Below are 26,104 nucleotides of genomic sequence, written 5' to 3' on the forward strand. Positions count from 1 at the left end.
TATTAACTAAGATTGAAAATAAAGCTACTTTACCACTTTGCAGGTGCTTCAACGGAGGGAGGGGAACTTCAAGTCCATACCCCCTCAAGATTGTCGAAAAATTAACATGATATTTTTCCCTATTGGTATTTTATTTTGGGTATATTTTAAATATTTGCCCCCTTCCTCCACTTCAAGCATCTGTCTCTTGTATTATTGGAAGTGTGTAAATTGAAATGCTATTTAGTACTGGCCTATTGTCGTACCATGTTATTTTGAACTATGAAGCATAGTAATTCAAAGTAGCTAATGGTCTGGTGTAAAATCCAATATGCCAAGGTAGTAACTCACGCGGTGTTTGTAATTAATGTTTTTCATATCTTGACTTCTTCAGCATATCCCTTACTTTTTGTCATCATTAATATTTTGTAGTCACGTGATCACGGCGGGATATCTGACATATTTTGGCTTAAAAGCAAACCCCCTGTCGGGGAATTAAGGGAAGGAGATGTTAAATGTAGCTTATGCAAGTGATAAAATTTTCATCCAATTCCCAACAGGAGGTTACTGATCTCGTTGTACCTATCCAAAATATTCAAAGCAAACAACTTTTGTTCCAATAAGATTTTTTTGTTCCTTTTTTGTTTAATCTTTTCTTTTTAGGTAAAAATTAACTTACTGTTTTAGGAATCGATGAAAAAATATGAAATATTGGTTGAAGAAATAATAAGGTTCCATATAATTTTTATGAAATGTTTATTGTGCCAAAAGAAACATTAAGATCCATCACTAAATATTTTGCTTTTTTTCAATTGAACTATTTTGTTTAAATTTTTTTGATGGGGGAGAGGGTTTTTACTAGGAGCTGCTGAATTGGAGGAAGCTTAATTTTTTATTCGTTATGCAACACTTCTGCTAGAGTACATAAACCTCTTCAGTTGTTTCTGTATTGTTATAGAAGTTGCCATCTAGCGTGTGTACTTGGACCAGCAAAAGTTTTTCGTATCTTGAAGTTGAGCAGCGAATAGGGGATATAAACGAACTTTTTCGTCATTTTTTTCTTGGTTATAATTAATTAATTAATCCTTCCCTTAAGTTAGCTATTGACTTTTCTTATATAAAATTTTCAGAAATCATGTTAATATTAATTGTATAATTAATATAATATAATTATTTACTGCTATTGATTATAATTATACAATTTATAGAATTATATTTGACATAATTATATAATATATTTGACTATAGTTTATTATATAAATATAATATATCCATCAGAGCTTACTCTTGAACCTAGTCATGGCACTGGTCTAGAAGATCATTCCTTTGATTTGAATATTAATATTTTGTGATTATAATAAATTAGGTTTTAAAATGCATAATAAAACGGATGATTTCGATTTTGAAGTGATTAATTTCCGTTCCTGAAAGTAATCAAACAGTTCGTGGTAACGAACTGTAGTAAGGAGCGACCCGGCTCAATAGTAACCAAAACCCAAAAAAATGGAATTTTGATACCAATACCTACATCAAAAGAATCGCATTTTAATGCTGATTTTAAATATATTAGTTTCATCAAGTTCAGTCTTACCCATCAAAAGTTACGAGCCTGAGAAAATTTGCGTTATTTTAGAAAATAGGGGGAAACGCCCCCTAGAAGTCATAGAATCTTGACGAAAATCACACCATCAGATTCAGCGTATCAGAGAACCCTACTGTAGAATTTTCAAGCTCCTATCTACAAAAATGTGGAATTTTGTATTTTTTGCCAGAAGGCAGATCACGGATGCGTGTTTATTTGTTTTTTTGTTGTTTTTTTCAGGGGTGATCGTATCGACCCAGTTGTCCTAAAATGTTGCAAGAGGGCTCATTCTAACGGAAATGAAAAGTTCTAGTGCCCTTTTTAAGTGGCCAAAAAAATTGGAGGGCACCTAGGCCCCCTCCCACGCTAATTATTTTACCAAAGTCAACGGATCAAAATTCTGAGATAGCCATTTTATTCAGCGTAGTCGAAAGACCTTATAACTATGTCTTTGGGGACGACTTACTCCCCCACAGTCCCCGTGGGAGGGGCAACAAGTTACAAACTTTGACCAGTGCTTACATATAGTAATGGTTATTGGGAAGTGTACAGGCGTTTTCAGGAGGATTTTTTTGGTTGGGGGAGGGGTTGAGAAGAGGGGGATATTGCTGGGGGAACTTTCCATCGATAATTTGTCATGGGGGAAGAAAATCTCCATGAAGGGAGCGCAGGATTTACTAGCATTATTTAAAAAAAAAACAATGAAAAAATAAATATGAAAAAGTTCTTTCAGCTGGAAGTAAGGAGCAGCATTAAAACTTAAAACAAACAGAAATTATTACCCATTTGAGGGGCTCACCTCCTCCTAATACCTCGCTCTTTACGCTAAAGTATTTTTAGTAATTTCAACTATTTATTCTACGGCTTTTGTGATTCTGGGGTCATTCTTAATGAATTGGGACAAAATTTAAGCTTTAGTGTAAAGAGCGAGGATCTGACAAGGGGGCGAACCCCCTCATATATGTAATACGAAATATGAGAATACAAAAGTTCTTTACGTAAGCTAATTTATAAGTTACTTAAATCTTTTACTAATAAAAAGATTCGTAAAAAATTAAAAATTCTAGTTGCCTTTTTAATTAACCAAAAAATCGGAGGGCAACTAGGCTTCCTCCCCCGCTCTTTTTTTCTCAAAATCATTCGATCAAAATTATGAGAAAGCCATTTAGCCAAAAAAAAAAAAATGCAAATTTTGTTTTAATTATTCCTCTGCGGAGAGCCAAAATCAAAACATGCATTGATTCAAAAACGTTCAGAAATTAAATAAAAAAAAACAAGTTTTTTTAACTGAAAGTAAGGAGCGACATTAAAACTTAAAAGACCAAAAATTACTTCGTATATGAAAGAGGCTGCTTCCTCATTAAAAAAATTTGTTTTTTTAATTTAGTTTATACACTCAAATATCACATATTTAGTATTTTACTCAGAGTTACTTAGATATGCAAGGATTTGTAGTAATTATATTGATTTTAAAGATAGACGTAAAATGTGAAGCCAAAAATTGATTTTAAGAGGTTTATCTACAAATAAATTAACTTGGCAATTTAAAAAATTTAGTTTTCATTATAATGAACTTTTAAATAAATACCGAAAGAATTATCTTGAAATCCTTAGCGAAATCTTTGGTTGATTTTGATTTTCTTTGTTACTGAGTTTGGCGTGTCCCTAGTTTTTGACAGTGGATTTCCGGAGGATTTTGCATATATTGTATTTTCAAATGCTCTTATTTTGCATTCATTTCCTTGTTTTTTTATCTTGGTCACATTTACATCAATAGAGAAAATTTGATATAGTGAAAATTTTTTTATAATTCTTTAGTATAAATATATATTGTGAATTCGTAACATAAATATACGGAGCCAAAACCAAGGTATGATAAGCTTGTTTTGGTGTTACTTGGTTGTTCTACATTTGTTTTTTTATAGGCATATATTTTAGGGGTGGTACCTAGCACGGGGATAACATAGGGAATTTATGGTAGGCACGCCACTTGCCTGGGTAGGGAATTTAAAGTGCCGAAACCCTATAGGCAAGTGTGTATTCTCCTGATGAGCCCCTGTGTTGGGTTGTTGCCTCTGAATTGTTTGTCTTTTTTTTTACTGTTTTTAATATTTGGTAAATGACGACTTATACTTACTTACGACACGACTGCCTGTCCATGGATTATTCTTTATGGTTGATTGTGTATGGCTATGCTGTTTGACCTATGTGATTGTATGGATGAGTAAGGTTAAGGCCTCATTCAAGTACTGATCTATATTAATTACTAATGTAGGAAAACAGTCTTCCTTTTCTTCTTCTGTCTTCCCTTTTTTTTATGTGTTTGTGCTGTTGCATTGGTGATTTCTTCGTTCATTATAGTATTAATTATATAATTTATACTAATTAGACAAAACTTAAAGGTTGGGGCACTTACCACTAGTGTTTTCGGTTATTACAACCTTTTACTCACTGTCTCTTTTTGTCTCAAATGTGATATATTTTACTACATTTGTTGGCAGGAAAAAAAATCTTTAAATTCTAGACCTTCTATATCGTTTATTTACCCTTAGGGATATTTCCCTGCATTTTTGCCATAAGTATTTATAGCAGTCTGTGTCACTGTAACTAGAAGATATTGTCCTCTGAGATTAAATATTGTTTTGCATCAAGTTGAATCTAGGTCTTATGTACCCAGTATATACGAACATTTCCATAGGGGCTCTTAAATAAGGTCATAATGTCAACTATTTCTTTTCTGCGTTTCCAATGGAATCCAATTTATATCGTTGAAAGAGTAACTTGGTACTTTTCTGTCAATGGGCTAAGATTTATAGTTGTGTCGCGGTATTTCTGTGCAGTGCTTAAGTGTTCAAGTGAACCAAGTCCATTGTTGTCCAAAAAACTGATTTTTTTTTTTAATGTAAAAAAAAAACGTAAACTGCATCCTTTTTCATTTGCACTCTGTCCTTTACACTGAATACCAGTGGAGTCATTTCTATAAATTTTTAAGGAGAGGATTATTTTTCAATATCGGGGGAAGGGGGGTACAGTTGTCATTTTAAAACTTTTGTAAATGAAATTACAAAAAACGTATTTAAGTGTTAAAAAAATTAAGCATTAGTCTTGTTTAACTTATAGAAAAATTTGACCTTTTCTGGATGACTACATAGTTTAATGCAAATTGAAGTGCTTTATATTAAAACATTCTGTTCGCCAATTTGTATCTTTTCAAACGAAATAAAAGCATAACTTCGAATGTATATTTAACAGAATGTATTTGTTATTCAATTTTGCTAATAAAAACTTTACATCTGCCTGTATGTTTCAAAACACATTGATATTCTTAAAGTGTTCTGGTTTTATTGTTGTTACAAGTTTGTGTTACAAAAAAGCATTCAAGTGGGTTGTTCACCAAATATGGGCATTTTCCATCTCAGGTTTTGAATTTGATAATTTACCATGATCGAAGAATTAATAAGCAAATAAATTTGTAAAAAGTAAAGAAATAAGTAGTAAAATAATTTGTTATAATTAAATAAGAAAGTCAAATAATTTTTAATAAGTAAATAAATAATTAAAATAGTCTGTAATAAGTCAATAAGTAAGTGAAATAATTTGGAACAAGTAAGTAAAATTATGCACTATGAAAAATTACTTTCGCATCTGAGAGAAAATTTCATTTCGTTAAGCTGGACAATTTTATGAAACTTTCGGTCCAGCTTAAAGCCATAAAGCTGTCCATATTAAGTTACTATTTAAAAAGATACGTTTTCAAAGAAAAGTATATAGCCATAAGAGAGCCTACATGGAGCAGAATTAAAAACATATAATAGCTCAAACATAAAGGCCATCTTGACCCCCTTCAGAATTGAAAAATTAGCTACAAAACACGAACTGTTCGATTGTATAATTTGTATAAATTGTTCGACTGATAAATACATTTTTGGTTGCTAAAGAATATTGAAACACTGCTTCGTTTCATATGTTGCTCAAGTTGAAAGTTGCTTTTAAACAAGAAGAAGAAGAAGAAATTTAGACAAAAAGCAATCCTACAAGAACTAAAAATTAGTGTTTCCTTTTAGTATTTGGACGACTACATTGTGGTCTGTTCTATTCTTTCATAATTTTTCTGTTCTAAATCAGCAGCTTTGTTTTTTCTGAGATGGTTCATAATTCAATGTTGTCGGGTTTAGATGATAATGGAACAGAGGGAAATAAAGGAAACTATAAAAACGCAAATACAGATTTTGAATTTTCATCGGGGGGGGGGGTCAAATCTTATCAATTGAATAAAAAATCAACTTGAACGTTGTGGAATATTAATCAATGAAAAATTGAAACAAGCATAAGTATTGTAGTCGAACCTTAATTTGAAGTTATCAAAATTCTGAAGTTTAATATGAGGTATACCCAAGGAGAGAATTGTCAAGGCAAGGACTGCGTTCCCTTATCTATTTGTTATTTCCCTAGCTTATTTTTATTCTGCGTTGTGCTACCTAATTCAGAATATTAGACCCATTTTTTTTATTTACTAATGTCTTTTTTATAATTGAGTTAGTACAGAAATCACTTCTTGAAACCCTAACAATAGAGTGTTAAGGGGCATTACTGTAGTCCACGCCAGAAATAGTAACGAAATTAGTTTTAGTTTATGCTCTGAATGACTGGAGTCTAGTATACAAAAGTATGCCCAATGGGGAAATTATCGAAGTGCAAGCACAGACGTTTTGCTTAAACTGCGGTACGTTATTGACTTGTAATTTCCTTTTTGATTTATTTAATATATTTTATTGATTTCATTATATTTGCTTATATTTATTTTTTTCATTATTTTATTATACTCATTTTATTTATTTCATCCATTTTTCCTCCAACTTGTTCTTTTTCTTTCTCCTGCTGCGTAATTTAGAATACTCTACACATTGTTTTTATTTACTAATATTTCTGGGATTTTAGGTGGCTTATGGAGACTACTCGACAGAACTGACAATTAATAGTGTTACTAGAAAATTACACAACGCCGTTGTCAAGTGTGAAGTCCAAAACAGAGTGGGCACAAGCGAGGATACCCAGACGTTAAACGTTCACTGTAAGTGCCTTTTAAAAAATATATTCTTTTACTCATTGATGCTTTTATTCATTCATGATAATCATCTATTTCTAAATTAATTTCATTCCACATATTAGCCAAATTGCCCGTCGGATGACAGGTATAAAGACATAAACACATGGTGTATATTGCTCTGTGAGGACCGGATAAAAATAGTTTGCCACTCCCTTAAAAATTTTAATCTTGCCCTCCTCCAATAAAATGAGAAACTTTTACTGAAAGCTTCACATCGATCCCTACGATAAAACAAGGTGTATCTGCCAAAGTAAGCATAAAAACCCTCATCTTTTAATTATACCTGTTGACCTAATTTTATCTTTATATTGAAGTGTACTCGCTTGCCTTTAGGTCAAAGAACGCATACTATCTTGTGAGCATCCAAAAAACAAATAACTGATCGTATCTATGCTCTCCAGGAAATAGCTTTTTTTTATTTTATTGGCTGGCTTTAACTCCCCGATACTCTCTTGTGTATCGTAAATAGTAATATTCTATCCCATTAAAAAGTAAACAGAAAAGATGTGTTCTTAAATAAATTATGGCATATTATTATTGCTTTTTTGGATTTATTCATTTAGATGAATAAGCTGGTTACAGCTTCGTAAATCGACTGTGATAATTAAAAAAACAATATGTGAAAGTTTTTTCTGGTTGAAATTTATTCCATTTGGCTCAGCACCTTCGATCGGTTGGTTTACCTGTTTTACCGTACCCTGTTAGGACTCTCAAGGAATTTGGAAGGATTTTTTTTCCAAAGTGGGTTATATCTTCATTTTTCACCTACTGAAATTATCTTAATTTTGAAGTTCTAACAATTCTAAATTAACTGAAGTTCTAAATTAACTTTTCTACCTTATGCTGAATGTCCCCCCTTCAAAAAATGATTTTAAAAGCAATTGATCATAACAGTCAAGGTCATATCTAGGAGGGGGACTCGTGGCTTGACCCCCCCCCCGAAGTTTTAGCCCGACTTGTAAAAACGTATCAAAAATATATACAAATAAATTTTTGGTGCTTTTTGTAAAGTTTCCAAAAACAAAACAAAAATTTTCCCCTCACCGAACAAAAATCCTTGATATGCCCTTGGTAATAGTCCAAGTGCTCTAAAAAGTCAAAAAGAATTTTCTGGTTTAGCTACCCTTGGAGATGTCTGCTTTGTAACATACCAAATTTTGAATTACTTTCGCAGAAAAGATATACGTTAAATCTTTCACGTTTTTAGACTAATTTTGAAAGCCCTAAAATTTACTTTATTTTATTATCTTTGTAGTTTTAATAGACCTAATAAATAAACCTAATTAATATACCTTATAGTCAATACCCTAAGCCTAAAATTGTAAAACTTAATGTGCGGTATTGACAGGTTTTAGTTGATCTGTGAAACTTGCATTTGATTTTACAACTCGTTAAAGTTCATCTGTTTAAAATCTTTAAAATAAACTATATTTTCCCTTTATTTTATTTTAAAATATGACCCTTAATACACAGAAACAAATCAGAAATAAATATGTTCTTCTTAAGTTTTTTTGTTAAAATATACTTGTTTCTTTCTCTTGGTAGCTCCGGTGTTATAATTAATAATACGATTTATAAATCCCAGAAGAGTAAAAAAAAACCTCGGCTTGCTTAAGTTTTGAACTTGTCCAAGAGGAAAAGGGGTAATATATCACCTAGTTTTTCCTTGCTCTTTTGTCTCTATCTCTCTCTCACTTTAGGATTAATTTCTCAGCCTGACCTATCTTAAACTTCCGAATAATTAACCAAAATGAATTACCTTGGCTACTCAACTAGACGTCATCTTAATCCACAAAGGACATTAACAATTTAACTCTCTCTTTTCGTGATTAGCTGCCGCCATCTTTTTTGCCAGACTATCTGTCACTGTAGTGATGAATTATTCTGTGAGTAAGAGCATTTCTTGAGTAAATTTTCCTTTGTATAGTGTCACCATTTAGTTTGCTGATGTCATTAACCTTGATTAAGATGATATTCTGGCGAGAGGTCATTTGCTAAGTATGCTAAAGAAGACTACAAAGGCACAATAGAGGCTATTCCCAATTTTCTAAATGGTGTAAATAAGCATTCTTCACAAATAATCGAGCATTTCTTTACAAATACAAATTTAGTAATGGTTGCCAGAATTCAGGCTTTTCGCTTGCTTCTGAAAAATTTTGAAAGTGGAAAATGAGTTTTTTTAGGGAGAATTATCCCATCCATCCATCCTCTGTTTACATCCGCATGTGGGGAGTGGGGCAGTGGCGTAATCTCGTCAAAAGCCTGGGGGTAGGGCGAAGTTGGAGCTGATTTTCTCAAGTCAAGTGAAAATGACCAAGTGGAAAAGGAAAAATGAGCTATATACTACTAAGGCTACTAAAGGTATACTAAAAGTACTGAAAGTATACTGAAGTGCTAAGGTATACTAAAGAAAACGGATCTGTTTGCGTAGATGCTTGAATTATGTAGGCCCATTTTAGTTTTGTTAAGATTTTTGAAGACGCTAAATTTCAGATGGGGGAGGGGAAACTGGTGTCTAAGGGGGTAGTTTTCCTCCTGCCCAATAGCATATTATGCTCCAAAAGTATGGGGTGGTGAAACTATCGTCAAGGACATTAAAAATTTAGCTGTCTATTCGTGATAAGCTGCCCCCGTCTTCTTTGGTGAAATATATTTCAGTCTGGTCATGAATTATTCTGTTAGTGATAGTATTTCTTGAGTTTTTTTTGTGAAATGTCACCAGCTATTACTCTTGGGTCATTTACTTGGATTAAGAGATATTTCGGCGAGAGGTCATGGGCTAAATTTCCTAGTCTAAGGTGAACTACGAAAGTATAATTGGGGTCATTGTGTGCTCACTTAGGTGAAATATGGGGAGCAATAGAAATTATAGAAATTACCTTTGAAAATAATTCAAAGAATATAGAATTATCAAAGAAAATAATGAAATAGTGGGAGGAATAGAAATTATCAAAGAAGATATAAATAAAATAGTTTATCTGCTATTTTTATAATCTTTTAGAAAAAAAAATATTGTTTTCTATGAGAATTGAGTTTTGCACCAGACACATAGTTATACTAACTTCTTTGTTTTTTTATGATTTTTTTTTTAAAGGGAAATCTTTTAGATTCGAAAGCTTTTTTATAAGAAAAACTTCCGATAAAAGTTTTGTTCTATGAGAAGAACTATTGTGTGCATTTGGAATTGACTATTTGCTATTCACCATATTTTTGTTTTGTGGGCGGGGACACTGTTTCTTTTTTTGTGTCAGGGTTGTTGACCTGTTAGTTTTTTTTTATTATTTTACTGATACATATCCTAAAAAAATTATTTTAAACAGTGGAAGCATTTGAAGATAATATACTACTTTATTGATAAACAACTATCATAAGCTGAAAAAATCGCTAAATTTACGTTTCGAGTCAAATAATGATTAAATCAAGAGCCATAAGTATAATGCAAGTCAAAAATCAGTAAGAATACTGCTACTACTTGGTAGTAATAGAATAAGTATAAGAGTAACAAACAGAAACTATTAATAACTAGAAAATAGGACTAGGGCGAAAGAACAAAAATAAAAAATAGAACTCAAAATTTGAAACTCAGAATGTGCCAATTAGCCTACTAATTTACTTGCACTTCCTAAAGGCCCAATCACAATAGTGTTTTGTTTTAAACACCGAGAGTTAGTTATCGCTAACCTGAGCAAATCAGAATATTTTGATCAATAAGAAGATTCCGTTAGAAATTTAATTGGCTTCTAATATCCAATCCGATAGTAAAATATCATTGTGAATGAGCCTTAAGGGCTTACATTATAGGTTATTACACTCAAGGCAGGAATGTGCACCTTTGAATGAGAGAGAGAGAGAGCTGTAGACATGTCGGCTGCTCGGAATTATATACACCTTCGACAGTTAGTGGATGGACAACCCCTGGGTTTCTCATTCTGTCATTTTCATTATTATCAAGCAAATGTTGCAAAGCAATAAATAACTGATCCTCCTGAGACACGAATCTAAACCATTTTTTTTTAAATTGAACTTCTAATCTTGTACAATTTACTATTGATAATGCAGGAAAGAAACCTCATCTGTATAAGTAAACGAAAAATCTCAATATTCTAAAAACAATTTCAAATATCAGATTGTTCCCTTTAGAAAATTCCATCATCCGAATCAATCTTCTTGGTTTCACACCCTTGAAACTGTCCCTTGGGATGGATTCCTCCCTCAATAAAAACTATTAGTTAGAGTCCTAAGGGACTGTAAATCTTCCCTTAGTTGATTCAGTGTTGAAAGCTTAAGAGGGTGTATTTCCTATTGATTGTTTCTCTATATGCCTTTAAATTTATTTGTTGATTACGATATACTGTTTTCACGTTAACGAATGATTGAATTAGTTGTAATCGTATTAATAATATATGGAATCGGATTTATTGTAATTATTATACTTTGTTTAAAGATCCCTAAATGCAACCATCCTAGCCGAGTGGTTAGGACGCTAAACTTGATACCTTTTCTCCGTGAGCACAGGGGGTTTGAGTCTTGTTGTCTTGAGTCTTGGGGGGGGGGTTGAGGGTCAGTGGCGTGATTATGTAAGCTCAGTAATAGTTTACCCAGCTCTGTACCTGGTGAAATCTGCGGGAAGGTAAATAAGAAGGGCTTGCGAAAGCACAGGATGACTAGCCCCCAATTCCCATGGTATTTCCTGGCTGAAAGGCCATGAAATGAAGATGAGCACCCGGGAGGGATTGTAAAGTTATTTTTTCTCCTGTCCTCACAAAAGAGTGTACGATATGCTTGTTCATTTTCATATATGTTGTTGGAGAAGTGGTAAGCAATCTGCAAATCAATCATATTTTTCAAAATCTAGAGTAGAGGCATTTTTTTGATTTTTTAGTTAGACTCTCCAAAAGGCATAATTCAATAAAAATATCGCCTCACAAAAAGTATTTCAAAATCTAGAGGAGGGAGGGGGCAGACGTCCAACCTGCAATTTTGGTTTAACGCAAAGTGTAGCTTTAGAAAAGATACGAAAATTCATTTAAAGAACAAACTTTGAAATGTGAATTATAATCTTTCATCCTGGCTGGTAAAAAGGCTAACAAGAGATAAACTCTTAAATTCTATATTTAAATTTTAAATTGCTCTTTTCACGCTATTTAAGGAAAGATCTCCAAACTCTAAATTATAGGTATTACTTCATTTCGCTCAGTGCACCAAAATAATTTGAAATGCTCTCATTCGAAGCGTTTCTCTCTAAACCTACCACCAAAAAGGGGAGGGGGGGGAAATCCCCAAAAATATTGACTTCACAGTCTTAAAAACGGCTGCTATCCGTACTTTCCTTGGTCTTCGTCAAGACCATATGAGGTGGTCAAATTTAAAGAATTAAACTATAATAATAAAACAAATTACCGGCCTTGTGACAGTGTAGTGGATAAAGCGCCACCTGGCACCGATTTTGATAGAGGTTCATTCAGAGGTTGTCGCAAAAAATATAAGAAGACACTTTATAAGTATAATATTTTTGTCCTGTAGTGGTGCAGTGGGTTTGACGTTAGCTTGGTAATATGGGACCCAGAGATTTAACCATGCTGTAGCAAGACACTAAATGGCCGACGCAGGGACCTTAGTTGTCAAGAAGCGTCGTAAATCCTATTACTCAACCTGATTATTTATTTACTGATTGCTTACTGAATATGATTACTTACTTACTAATAAATATAGTAATTTTTAAATTTCATTTTTTAAACTCCAAAAGTTGCTATTTTCAGGTTAGGTTACAGGATCTAGTGTTTACTGGATCTAGGGGTTTCTGAACCCTGTGGTGAAAAGTTTATTTGAGTCAATGTTGGCTAATTTTCATTTTATCTTGGCCATTGAAGAGGCCTTATTTAATGAAATGTCTTTTTCTTGGTCAATGAACCGTTTTTCCTCCTTTTCTGTTTTATTTGTGAGCGGGTTTTTTTTTTTAGCCGCACGTGTTGTAAATATTTTTTCCTAATCAGGTATGTAGTAGGTATATAGTATTGAAATTCATATAAAAATTGCAAATTTTTCCTTATATCAATTGAAAAGAATGAGTTTTTAGCACCCTAATCTGAATATGATTACTTACTTACAAATAAATATAGCAATTTATAAAATTCATTTTTTTTTCTAAAAGTTGCTATTTTCCAAGCTTCCTGCTAATGTTTGATATTTTGTTTGTCTATATTCTAGTAGAAAATGTCATAGGAAATTCCCAGGTACAGTGATAAATAATGGTTTTACAGTAGTTTATCATCTCCTTTGACACAGTAATGAGCTTGATTCAGTTCAAAAGTCTTCCGTTCTTGCTGCACCTTTAGATGAGGCGAAGTGAAAAATTTTAAATGTCCTTACTTCAAAGAAGGAAGGACGGGAAGTTAGTTACCTGCGAAGGATCTCAATTTGGTTGCTTCCTGTCTTTTCTCGGAGTTCCTTACGGGGTCTGACTTTCTATGAAGGTAATCTTTCAAAATGAACAAGGAGCTAAGGGTCTTGTTTTGTAGCACTTTTTGAATAAATGACTGCTGGGATACCATAGGCTTGCACAATTTTTTTTCTAGATAAAGGGTTGCCCTTTCGGACAACTTGAGGTCAGGCTCTTGGGTGACCCTGAAGAGTGGTTTAGGTGGTAGATTTATTATCTACGTTTTAATTTTTTTTATTTATTGATAAATAGATAAGTAATAAAAAAATACATAACTGATGGAGCAAAACCACATAATACTCCACATAAGGTCAGACCACTGTATCCGTTTTGGGGAGAAAATTGCTGTATATACTACATACAGCAGTATTAATATCACTCTTTCTCTTTCTTCATCTATCTTGGATTGTATTAGTTTTATTTGTAAGTTTTGGACTTTGTTGGGAAATATGTTAGTTTTAATTTTAATGTTTTAGTATATCTGCTGATGACGATTGCTGTATTTGTGGTCAAAATATGCAGACTACTGTGTCTGTTTTCACTGTCTAATAAATAGACTTACCCTATTTGAGGGGTTTTTTTTTGGTTCGCGGTGGTTCTGAGATAACCTAAGCATATCTTTTTACTATTGAACTTGTACAACTCACTCTATTCACCTACATAAGTTTGAAAAGTGTCATTTTTACAAATTTGCAAATACAAAGAAATTCTACCAGTGCTGTAAAGGGATCGTATGGGTATTGAGCTTGAAACTGTCCTTCGAGTTAGCTCAGCGTTGCCAACGCTTTGAATTGAATTCTACTAGTTTTCTGACTAAAAATTGCCATGGCAAGTTAGGAATTTTCGATAAGCTGAAGTAAAAAAAAATAAAGAAAAACCAAATGTACTACTTTGTGCCAGAATTTCTAAATTGTAACGAAAAGGGTACAATCGTACAGCGTTGGCAACGCTGGGTTAAATTCGGCCTCTGACATTTTTAGTGAAACAGAATATTTTTAACAGCCAAAGTTTTATAAACGTTGGAAAATGTACTGCCTGAAAATATGGGGGAATAATATAAATTAATGGCTCAGTCTATGCTTAGTTTGGCTAGAGTGTGACTTCAAACCACTAGCCAGAAAAACTTTCCACTAGCGGTCTGTATTCACCTTTGTTGCCAATTCTTATCTTTTCGCAAATATCAATCTGCAACTCTCCGCTGGCTCTGAGAAAGCTAAGTCAGCGTCACTAGTCAGTTGACAAATAACGCCTTCTACTATGATCTGCCAGAACAAACATTTATGTGGCCAAAGTCTGCCGATTCCATCAAAGAGGCGATGTAACCAATTCAGCGTAACACTTTTATATTGCGCGCAACCCCTATTGCCATGGGATTTTGCTGACTAAACAAGTTCCGCCTGAATTGAAAACGGTGTTATTCTTAATAAATAGAGAACTTGGCAAATACGTATCTCCAAGGTGAAATCCACTCATTTGCCTAGGGAAACATTTATTTTAGATTTATGTAATAACTCTTGCTCAAAATTTAGTTTACAAATTGTCCTATATCAACTTGTTTACTAGTCTACTTTGTTTCTTACTTCGTTAATTTATTATTCGGATAAGAAATTTTCTCTCGTCATGATCCCTAGAGGGGGATCTGACTTTCCGCTTGTATTTGACCTAGGAATTATATTTGACCTAGAACAAGTTTCCAAAAAGAAAATTGGACTTCAAGGGAAAGTTTTTAACTAACTGACTGAAGATACCCTTTAATCATAAAATATTTTGTTCTTTCTCAAATTCCGTTGGCTTGGTTGGGGGAAGACCTTTTCCTCTCTTTGTTTGCGTTCTGTTCTTTTATGTAGTCCCTGAACGTAGAAAAAGTTGCAACGTCTTACTGAATAATTCAATTTGTCCTTGTTTGATTTCTGAGGTAAAGTTGTGTCGAAACCACCAGAAGTAATAATAAGCAAAGTGTCTAAAAGTAAGTAGTAATTAAGTATGACGGCACTAGACCCTTAAGGTCCAAATTGGCGGTGCTGATCTCCGTTTCATGACCCTTCAGCCAGGAAGTGCAATGGGGGACTAGAGGCCAGCCGTCATGTGCTTCCGCACTCCATTCTTGTTCACTTTCCCCAGATTTCTTCAGGTACCCATTTAGAGCTGGGTTAACCCTGGCTGAGCTTACAGAGTCAAGCCGCTGACCCCGTTCCAAACAAAATACCTCGCTACGCCAGGGATTGAACCGGTGCCCCTTGGACAAAGAATTCTCAAACCAGCGCGCCAGCCACTTTGCCAGGACGGCTAAGTGTCTAAAAGGCTCGGTTTAAAAGAAATTTTGAATTTCAAGACCTAATAACAACAAAAAACTAATATAATCTTAATAATGTCTGTATGGTAACCCGGAAAGAGTTTCAGTCCCCTCTCCCCCAGTCGGTATATTACATACAAAAAGCATAATATCTGACAATCTTCGCTAAAAGATCCAAGCTCTGCTTAAGCGTAAAAGGTCTTTTAGAAAAAGATTATCAATGTATTTTCAAAAAAAAATATTGATTGCTCGTTCAGAAATTCCATTTCGATACTACTATGTTGGCTTTTCCGTAAGTACCATAAATTTACGTATCGTATGTAGAGGTCGGGTCCACGAGCAAATGTCTGCGTTATGGATACAATTTACTCTGTAAGACTACATAACTCTGAGCAAAGTCTTAAGTTATGCTAATGTGAAAGGTTCTACGGCATAGTGTGAAAGGACCTTAAAGGAGTTACAATACATTAATTACAAATCAACAATCTTATTGTCATACCTCAGGCTCACTACCCTAATATCTCTGTGAGTCGTGAATATTTTCAAATTGTTTTTCTGTGAGTTGGTTTTCAAAGCCCGTTGAGGCTTTAGGGTTGAAATATATCATATTATAAATCATATCATATTATATAATGATGAAGAACGAGGAGAGGTCACTGGGAGATCTTAGCTCTCAGGTGAGAGCTCGCTTAAACACGATGCATTGGTTGACACAGGTCGGAAGGATTATCACAACCCGAGACAACAATTTTAACCGATACAATTTGCAATTTGAAAAGAAACAAAGGTAGAGGGTAGGATATTATTACTAGGGGCGTCCATTTATTTTCAGTTGTCCAAGGCTTTTAGTAAAAGAAAAATGACTCAACCAACCCACTACCAAGAATAGACGTTTTTCGCCTTTTTATGTTAACAGGTGTTCGAGTCCTGGTGTCACTGATATTGTTACTATATCATTGTTACTATATCAATAATAACAACATTATTATTGTTGCGTATGAAAGTTGTGTGTTATTAAGGCATTATGTGTCTTATTATGTTTTTATTATTGGTATCGTTATTGCTGTGTTATCATTGTACTAGGGTGTCGGTGTTGTTACGTATGTTTCTACTATGACCGTAAGCGTTTGTTTGATTGTTTTCGCTTTGTTTTTGGCCCTGGCCCAAAGAGGCTTTTGTAGCAATAAATATATATATCTATCAAAACCAATAGAATAGTTTCTTTTTAATTATCCCGGAGCTTGTCGTGACACGTTTGCTTAGCCAGATATCAATATCTAGACATTATCATTATTTACCGATCCTAATTTACTTTTTCTTTTATAAGCAGCCTTGATTGGGTCAAATTAATGATTGCTGGAAATTGATGTTTAGCTGAACGTGCATGTGAGCGGGTCTGTGTGGACTTAGTGTCCGGAACGGTTCATTTGTTTAATCTCTATCATACTCCTTTTACAGCTTTTTCGCCACTTCAGTGCTTGTTCAAGAATCTGATAAGTTATTCATCCATAGGCTATTAGAGATCCCCTCATTTTCAAAGAGTTTTCCCTTTGTTTTATCCCTTTTTACTGGTTCATATCTTCGCCATTAATATCCCACTAAGCATGGAATATGGTTTTATACTGTGTTTACTGAGGTATAATATTCGAGGCGATAAATGTGAAAGGGTAGAACTAACATTGCCAGGAAAGGGGAATAAGTAATTGTTTTCCTCCCGTTTCCTTTCCCCCTTTCCTTTTTGCAATTCAAGCACCTGGAACGCTTTATTCTAATCTCTACGTGAGCGCATTGGTGAGAGTAGAGATTAAGGATTATTTGTTTAAGCGAAATCTTGGTACTTCAGTACTGAACAGATATCGTCAAAATGTTAAGTCTTGACTTCAATTAAAATGCTAAAATAATTTTAGAGCAAAATTTTGTATGATTTGATAAAACAAATGTAATGAATATTTTTTTTTTAATTATTAATAGCACAGATATAAACAGGGGACTGGTTGTGCTTGTCAACACTAAAAACGGGATGAAAACCTCTTAGATTGGGGCGAAGAACAGAACTTCTACAAGTATGGACCAATGCTACAAAATCAGCAGAACTACTTTTAAGAAAAAAATGAATAACCCAAAGGGCTGAAAATGACTAACTTTATTCCAAAACGTAAGCAATTCTCCCCCCCCCCCCCTATATAATAAAACATTACTCTAAACTGGGTTATTCTGACCGTTTGGAGTTTAATCTCTGTTGTTGTTGTTTTTTTGTAGACTTACTCGGTTGTTTTAATTATGTTTTTTATACGGATTTCTAAGCTAGGAAACAAATAATTGTTTTTACTGGGAAAAGGTCCGTTGACCTGAATTATGTATATTTCTTTAACTTTTTGTTTCTACATTTCGTATTGTTTTAGAACCAAGTTGAGTAAGTTGATATTTGTTTCCCAAATAATATGCCTATATTCGATTTATTTCAAATATAAAACCTTCCAAAATTCTACCCCACCTGAAAAAAATTATTATTTTGTCACCAATGTAGCAATTTTCCTCACTTATCCTCTTTGTCACTTTGCTTGTTAAGCATAATGTTCATTAATAAAAATAATAATAAATCAAATAACTAATAAATAAAAATCAGTGTAATTAAAAATAACTATATAATTAAGAATAAAAAATAAGAGATTGTTAGTCTCGTAATTAAAAGCAGTAAGCTCACTTTCGTCTGTCAAATAATTGAGCCTTACAGATCGTCTGTGCTGCTGTAAAAGCGCTGCGTTACACTACATAATAAAATGCAGTAAGTGTCTAGGTCAGAGGCTATTGAGAATCAAACATATTAAGATAACAATTCTTACTTCGCAATATGCAAAGTAATTGCAGCTAACGCATTTTGACTGCAGCTCCACTATACTTCACCTCCCCCCCCCTATTATGCAAATATATAGTCCGAATTATATATTTCTAATGCGTTTCGCTACCCATCACTCTTGTTTTTCCCGGTTCTTGTTTCGTCACAGTTGATTCAATTTACGGGTATACAGGTTGAAACAAGAGAGACGTATTGGCAGAATGCATGGGAAATATATACTTTAGGCTATATATTTGGGCATTAGGAGAAGGGGCAACTTATAGCGGAGCTGCAATGAAAATGTTTTAGCTACAATTTATGTATATTATGAAGTAAGAATTCTTAACAGGTTTCTTTCTCAGTATCCCTTAATTTAGACCTTTACCTGAAACGCCAGCACATTCCCGAACTCGAAATACATTACCAAATCCCCTCAAAAAACTCGCTACGTGTTTTTGAAAAAAATCGTAAATATTATTTATTCCTTTTGAGCCTGTGGCAATTGAATCAATTTGATAATTGAACCATTTAAATATTCTTTTATATGGCCTATACTCTGTTGAGAAACAGAGAAAACAATAGGATAAAATGAAGAAGAATATTAAATGGGTACAAAAACTCGAATTTGTTTTAGATTTTTTCAACAATTCATAAATTTTAATTATTTGTTTTTCAACCTTTGACACTTGAATCTTGGTTTAATAATTCAACTTGTTCTTTTTCAATGTTACCTCTTACTTTCCTTTTGTTCTCGCTTTCCAAGTGACACGTGGAAGACGGCTAATTTTTTGCTATGGTAATATTTAACTTAGGATTTACCATATTGATTTATTCTCTTTGATCTGTTTGGTTTGTCTTTTTTTCTCTCTTTTTATAATGATGGGAAAACTTAAATGTACTGAAATTCTCAAACACTTCCACTTGAATTCATCAGCCTTTGTAGGAATTAAAAAACAAACAAGTTTTTTTAACGGAAAGTAAGGAGCGGCATTAAAACTTAAAACGAACAGAAATTACCTCGTATATGAAAGGGGCTGCGTCCTCATCAGCGCCCCGCTCTTTAGGCTAAAGTTTGACTCTTTCTCTTAACTCTACTTTTTAAAAAAAGTAAAAAACTTTAGCGTAAAGAGCGGGGCGTTGATGAGGAAGCAGCCCCTTTCATATGCGAAGTAATTTCTGTTCGTTTTAAGTTTTAATGCCACTCCTTACTTTCCGTTAAAGAACTTGTTTTTTATTTAATTTCAGAACGTTTTTGAATCAACGCATGTTTTGGTTTTGGCTCTCCGCAGATGAATAATTAAAACGAAATTTGCATTTTTTTTTTTTTGCTAAATGGCTTTCTCATAGTTTTGATCGAATTATTTTGAGAAAAAAGGAGCGGGGGAGGAGGCCTAGTTGCCCTCCGATTTTTTGGTTACTTAAAAAGGCAACTAGAACTTTTAATGTTTTACAAACGTTTTTATTAGTAAAAGATATCCCCCTCTTCTCATCCCCCCAACCTAAAAATCCCCCTGAAAACGTCTGTACACTTCCAAATAACCATTACTAAATGTAAGCACTGGTCAAAGTTTGTAACTTGTAGCCCCTCCCACGGGGACTGTGGGAGAGTAACTCGTCCCCAAAGACATAGTTATAAGGTTTTTCGACTATGCTGAATAAAATGGCTATCTCAGAATTTTGATCTGGTGACTTTGGGAAAACAATTAGTGTGAGAGGGGCCCTAGGTGCCCTCCAATTTTTTGGTCACTTAAAAAGGGCACTATAACTTTTTATTTCCGTTAGAATGAGCCCTCTCGCAAGATTCTAGGACCACTGGGTCGATACGATCACCCCTGGGAAAAAAACAACAAAAAACAAACAAACAAATAAACGCGCATCCGTGATCTGCCTTCTGGCAAAAAATACAAAATTCCACATTTTTGTAGATATAAGCTTGAAACTTTTACAATAGGGTTCTCTGATACGCTGAATCTGATGGTGTGATTTTCGTTAAGATTCTATGACTTTTAGGGGTTTTCCCCCCTATTTTCTAAAATAAGGCCAATTTTCTCAGGCTCGTAACTTTTGATGGGTAAGACTAAACTTGATGAAACTTATATATATAAAATCATAAAATCAGCATTAAAATGCAATTCTTTTGATGTAGCTATTGGTATAAAAATTCCATTTCTTTGTGTTTTATTTACTATTGAGCCGGGTTGCTCCTTACTACAGTTCGTTACCACGAACTGTTTGATATATTACGAAGAAAATATCGTCATCTTTAAGCAAGGCACTTTGTTTACGAACAAAGCTAAAACAAATTTAACGATTTGTTTACATGAAGTGGACGACCTAAAACACTGAAACAAATATATAAGTTAAATTTCTGAGAAATTTCAGCTTTTATAGTGTTGTCTAATGCTTCCGAATTTTTTTTATGTTGCCCGAAAATAGTTACGTACATTTTTGAGTTTTTTTTTTTTTTAACTTTACTGAGATGTTCAGCCTTTACAATTCTCCCATGCGATTATATGGAATCCATGCTTTTAATGGCAGAGAATTGCACATTCAATACAATATATAGGTATGAATCCTTGAAAACATCTAAATTAGCCCCCTCCTCAAATTTTTTTTATGTATCTTGACTAAGGCGTTGAGCTTCTTGGCTTACTAAGAAACATATCAGTTTTGCTTTTCAGATTGACGTGAAATAGAAATAGTTTCTTTAAAAATGCCTTCAGTCACAATTAATTTGATTTGACAACCCAAAAAATCTCATTTTAATCAGTTATGTAATCTTTTCAAGCTATTTTTCTTTATGGGCCTTAATTGTTTCACTCATACCTTTAATGACACAGAACCACACATTTAATGACTCACAACCACACAGGCAAAAAATGCGTACATCTAAAGCATCCACCATCCTCCGCTCCAAACCAATTTTTCCAAGGAATTTTGATTAAGTGCTGTCCTTGTTCACCCACAGCGATAAATATCAGTTACAGTTCTCTGATTGATTTGAAATAGAAATAGCTTCTTTAGAAATACTTCAAATCAAAATTCATTTGAGTTGACTTCCCAAGAATCTCATATTATTCAATTTTGTAATCGGCTAAAGCTGTTTTCCTTGACTGGCCAAACATAGCTTAAAAGGTCTCAGTTTATAGGGGCGAAATAAATCGATTCTACAATTCGAAAAAGTTTGATAAGTTAGAGTAATTGATTCATTCACTTGAAGATGAACAAATTATAATGGCAAAAAATCTTCTTTGTATGCCTATTTAGGCGACTTTTCTGAATCTTATGCAATAATAAAAAAAAAAATACTTTCCGTAATAAAAAAATTAATAACAAGTTAATGACATAACAAATAATTACAAAGAGCTTTCCTTAAAAATTACAAAAAAATTATTACATTCGTTTGTAGATTTTTAATTAACTCTTTTTCTGTGAATGTAGATTTTTTCATACCCACGCGAAGAACGCATCAAATACACACATTCATAAGCACGCGTGTTCAGACTAGCGAAAACATCTCTCTTGAGAAGTTTGAAAAAGAAAGCTTGAAACGCTAAACCTGTGTGTTTCAATCAGGTTTATCGAAAAACACACCGATGGTCTTTTTCCTAACTATTTATTGAACTTTTGAGAGCTTTGCAACTGAAACGCTCTCCAGTTATTTTTTTGGTCTATATGCGTAGATATCCATTTGTTTTTGAAAATCGAAATGAAGTCAAGATATCATCCTTAGTTCTTCTTACCCTTTGAAATCAAAGGGAACTCACCTAGTGCCTCTCAGCAGTTCCCTTAAATACCCCTTGAGTTCCTTATTTCCAGGTTGAAAGTTCCATGTCATTATCCCAACAACGTACAAAACCAATCTCTTTTTTATCAAGTCCATTGAAACACATGCACTGATTATATGTATGACCGTTTACAGACTTTTGAGAGCTCTGCAATTGAAGCAGCCTTCAGTTTTTTTGTTTTGTTTTTTAATACACTATATTCAATATGTTTTGAAAATGGAAACAAAGTTTAGATTTCATCCTTGGTTCTCTCTACTCTTGGGAATGAAAGGGAATTCGCCACGTGTCATGAAACAATTCCCGCGGATATCCTCGCGAGTTGCTCCAGATTGACACCTTTATGCTTTTGTCTAACATTATACTAGACCAGTGTTTTTTTTTTTTATTCGGGTAATCGAAAACTCGAACTGAGGGTAATTTCTATTGCTATTTATTGATAATTGAGAGCTCTGCAAATAAGGTGCTCTCCAATAAGTCTTGTCTGAATATGTAGATAGTCAATAGGTTTTGAAAATCTTATAGAAGTCGAGATTTCATATTCAGTTCTTTCTACTCTTGGGAATAAAAGGGAACTCACATAGTATCATTAAACAATTCCCTAGAATATCCCTTGGAGTTGCTTATCTTCAGATTGAAAGCTCCAAGCCATTATTCCAACTTCATTTTAGAGAATGAAGTGATCAAGACAGTCGATGATTTTCGCCTCTTGGGGATTCATTTCTCAACAGTTCCTTCTTGGAACGCCCACCTCAATTTCATCCAATCATCATTCCCTAAACAACGGTAGCACCAAACACCTTAAAACCTTTTAGCACCAAAAATATTGTTTGATCTAGCTCGGTACTCTGTATAAATCCGGCGTAAGGGCTGTTCCCCATTATGACTGCTTGCTGATTCGCAAAGCTAATTGAATGCAAAGAGAGAAAAAGGACTTTCTTAGAGTCACCGATGATTGTCGGCATTAACCAGATTTTGGGGATTCATAGTAACACACACATATATAAATACAAATATTTATATATATATATATATATATATATATATATTTATATATATATATATATATATATATATATATATATATATATATATATATATATATATATATATATATATATATATATATCAGGAATATATTTTAATTATTTCCTTGAATGCTGAACTGATTTCATTGTAAGCTTCTGTTTTATATTATACTTATTCCGTAAACTGTTCAATTAAATCCCCTGTCCTTTCATAGGATATGCGTGTAAATCCCCCGTTTTTCATATATTTTATTGAAGAGGTCTTCCTTGCCTTATCACGAATCTATCATCATAGGTACTTTCTCAGTTTAATCTGCAATTGCTTCTTTTCAGTTCATTGTAAAATTAATAAACATGTTGAACAATAGCCATTTTGCGTGTCAGATGTAGTCGTTGCTGTGCTGGAAAAAGTTTTTTTTCCTATTTCTTTTGGTTTCAGAGATTGACCGAGAACTCGTAGCTTGACCTCGCTTCCCTTTTTCATAGTTATTTTGAGAAATTATTACATATGAATTACAGGCACGTACACAGGATTTTTTTTGCGGGGGGGGGGGCATTTTCTTCAAATTGGCAGATAAAAGGAGCATTATAATACGTAATATCCTCAACATCAAAAGCTGACATACCTAGAAATAGAGATTTACCCTTTATTGCAAATTGCAGCCTACGGGCATCGCTAAGAGCGAAATTTCCTAGAAACTCATCTGCTGATACGGAAACATCTTGATGGATGTGCGGAAATCCCGAGGTATCTACTCGGTCTTCACCCATTCGGCTAAAGAAGTGTTTAGCCTTTTCATTGAAGAAGATGACCTAACAACACATGCTGTAGAAGTAAGAATCGCACTGAAAAATTCGGAATAAGGGTCGGAAAATACGCCACGCTCACTCTCAGACAGACCCCGCCTAGCCATCTTTGGTAAAAGACTGGGAGATACTTCGCCTGTCAAAGTTCAATCTCATCCTACACAGGGGGCTCCTAGCTTGTTAGATCTGAAGCATATAACTTGATCAGTTCTTTAACATCGCCAATAGGCTCTTTTACAATAGAAGATAGAGGCCTTCAGAACAACCCTGTGAATCCAGATTCAAGGGATTTTATGAGCTGGCCCAGGACCAGGGTGAAAAGTAAACTTGATGGTAAAATTCTATGTTCTATTCTGCTGGGATATCATGTCGGATTTTGACGATGTTTCTCTTTAATTTTTTGCAACACTGATTTCCAGTTTTTGGCAAGTGCAATCTTCTTCTCTGCCTTATTTTTATATCCTGAAACATTTCTGTCATACCTTGACACACTGAATGCAGATGTCCACGTTGATGTTTTCTGACCCCTACAAGTTGGACGAATTCAGTGCGTACCCCAGAAAAAAATTCATCACAGTAGGGGTCGCTGTATAGTTAAGGCTCGAGATGCTATTGAGCTGACTTTTGGCTTTTGATGACGCCACGCAGTCCCTGCTTGTGTCTGTGTCGTCTAGGGTCTTAAAGCTCGGAATAAATAACTGCTTTGATATATGTATGCTATCTTATCATTTGATCCATCTAGTTTTGCACGGTATTTTAAGACGATTTTTTTTTTTACAGTTTTTAAGACGGTATTTTGCTTGGCACTGACGTTAAAGTATGTTTTTATTATTTCATGAATAACCATCTTACAGAACTTGATATCAGGTACGTCGAAACTGGCTTAAGTCCGTCAGAACTAAGCTTAAGGAGTGGGTTAGAAAGTGAACACGCTTGGTGAGTGGATCATTTTTCCAAGATAAAAGCCTGGGCTCCTGACAAAGTCCCTATCATGTTTGCATTCCCATCATACCCTTGTCTCCTGCATAGTTTTATGTCGAGACCAAGTTTCTTAGTTCCACTTCGGTTAAATTGATTGGAGCTTTCACCTTGCAAGTTTTCAACAGCAGCAAGCTCCACAAACTCTTCCCTGATTTGAAAAGTTTTGCTGTCTAAAAATCAAACCATAGAACCATTTGTTCCCGCCTTTATCTGTCTGTTAACAACTCGTCCACCAGGATGGTGAAAGAACCAGCTGATTTCGCTTGATCAACAGTCTTGACGGTAATAAGCTGTCCAGTACAGTCCAGTACTGGCTATTTCTTGCACTTTTCTTACACACCTCTCTCATTATTGGACCGTCTTTCTCAAGAGTCTTGACGGTAATAAGCTGTTCACAAATATCAACCAGTTTTTATTGGATTCCGAGGCTGCAGCACTGGCTATTGCCCGCACTTTTCTTAAACACCTCTCTCATTGTTGGACCGTCTTTCATCTGATAGCATCGAGGGTCCTAAGGCCTCTATTGTCTTTTTTACAGACCTTGCAAAGGTACATTTCCCCAAACATCCGTCTCCATGCTATTCGAGTCCTTCCCGCCCGAACAGTTGTATTGTTTCAGTGATGAGATGGAGTGATTTTCTACTTCTTCTCTTATCTGAGCATTCAAGTCTTCCACTGTGGAGGGCTGTTGCCTGGTTGTTATTACCAGGAAAATTTCCCCCTAAACAACAGCTTTTTAAGTGATAGGAGTTTGACTGATGCTTAGAAAAGTATTCCAGGGTATTTTTCCTATTCACTAGAGGCTCCAAGACAAGCTGCCCTAATTTTTGGTGAAACCCCTTTCCGGCTTGATCACAAACAAACAAAGCAGAATATCTAGAAAACCCCCCTTTTTCACTGCAGAAAACACTTGCCAATCGTATTCATCCATCCAAATAGCTTGAAACTTTCTTGGTTTTGAACAGGAAATAGAAAGCATAGTCGTTGTTTGGTTTAAAATGCCTTTTTGGTAAATTATACTTGTTTCATTGGAAACCGAACCCCTTCTTTCAAAAAAAGATTTCAAAATTAAGCTCAACGTCAATGCGGCTGCGATAATTAAAAGTGCGACAAATACCATTTTGGTCGCAAATGATTTCTGTATGTGTCACGGGTAAACGAAGCACGAGGAATCGAATGGTGGATTCAGAATTGTCCTATCCTGTACTGTTACGAAGATAAAAAGAGACATACGCCTCTAAGTGGCTTATGTCTCTTTTTTAGAATG

At 34.2% G+C, this 26,104-nt stretch overlaps 1 protein-coding gene across 1 annotated transcript in view; it reads left to right on the plus strand.

Annotated features, from left to right (window-relative positions):
• The window catches only part of LOC136028882 (irregular chiasm C-roughest protein-like), a 206,513-nt gene that overhangs the window by 118,648 nt on the left and 61,761 nt on the right, over window positions 1-26,104 (plus strand). The window contains exon 6 of the mRNA XM_065706834.1: window positions 6,500-6,632. Within this exon, the coding sequence (XP_065562906.1) occupies window positions 6,500-6,632 (133 nt within the window). The remainder of the gene's footprint in view (window positions 1-6,499; window positions 6,633-26,104) is intronic.

This window comes from Artemia franciscana, chromosome 7, assembly GCF_032884065.1.
Source record: "Artemia franciscana chromosome 7, ASM3288406v1, whole genome shotgun sequence".
Lineage (NCBI taxonomy): Eukaryota > Metazoa > Arthropoda > Branchiopoda > Anostraca > Artemiidae > Artemia > Artemia franciscana.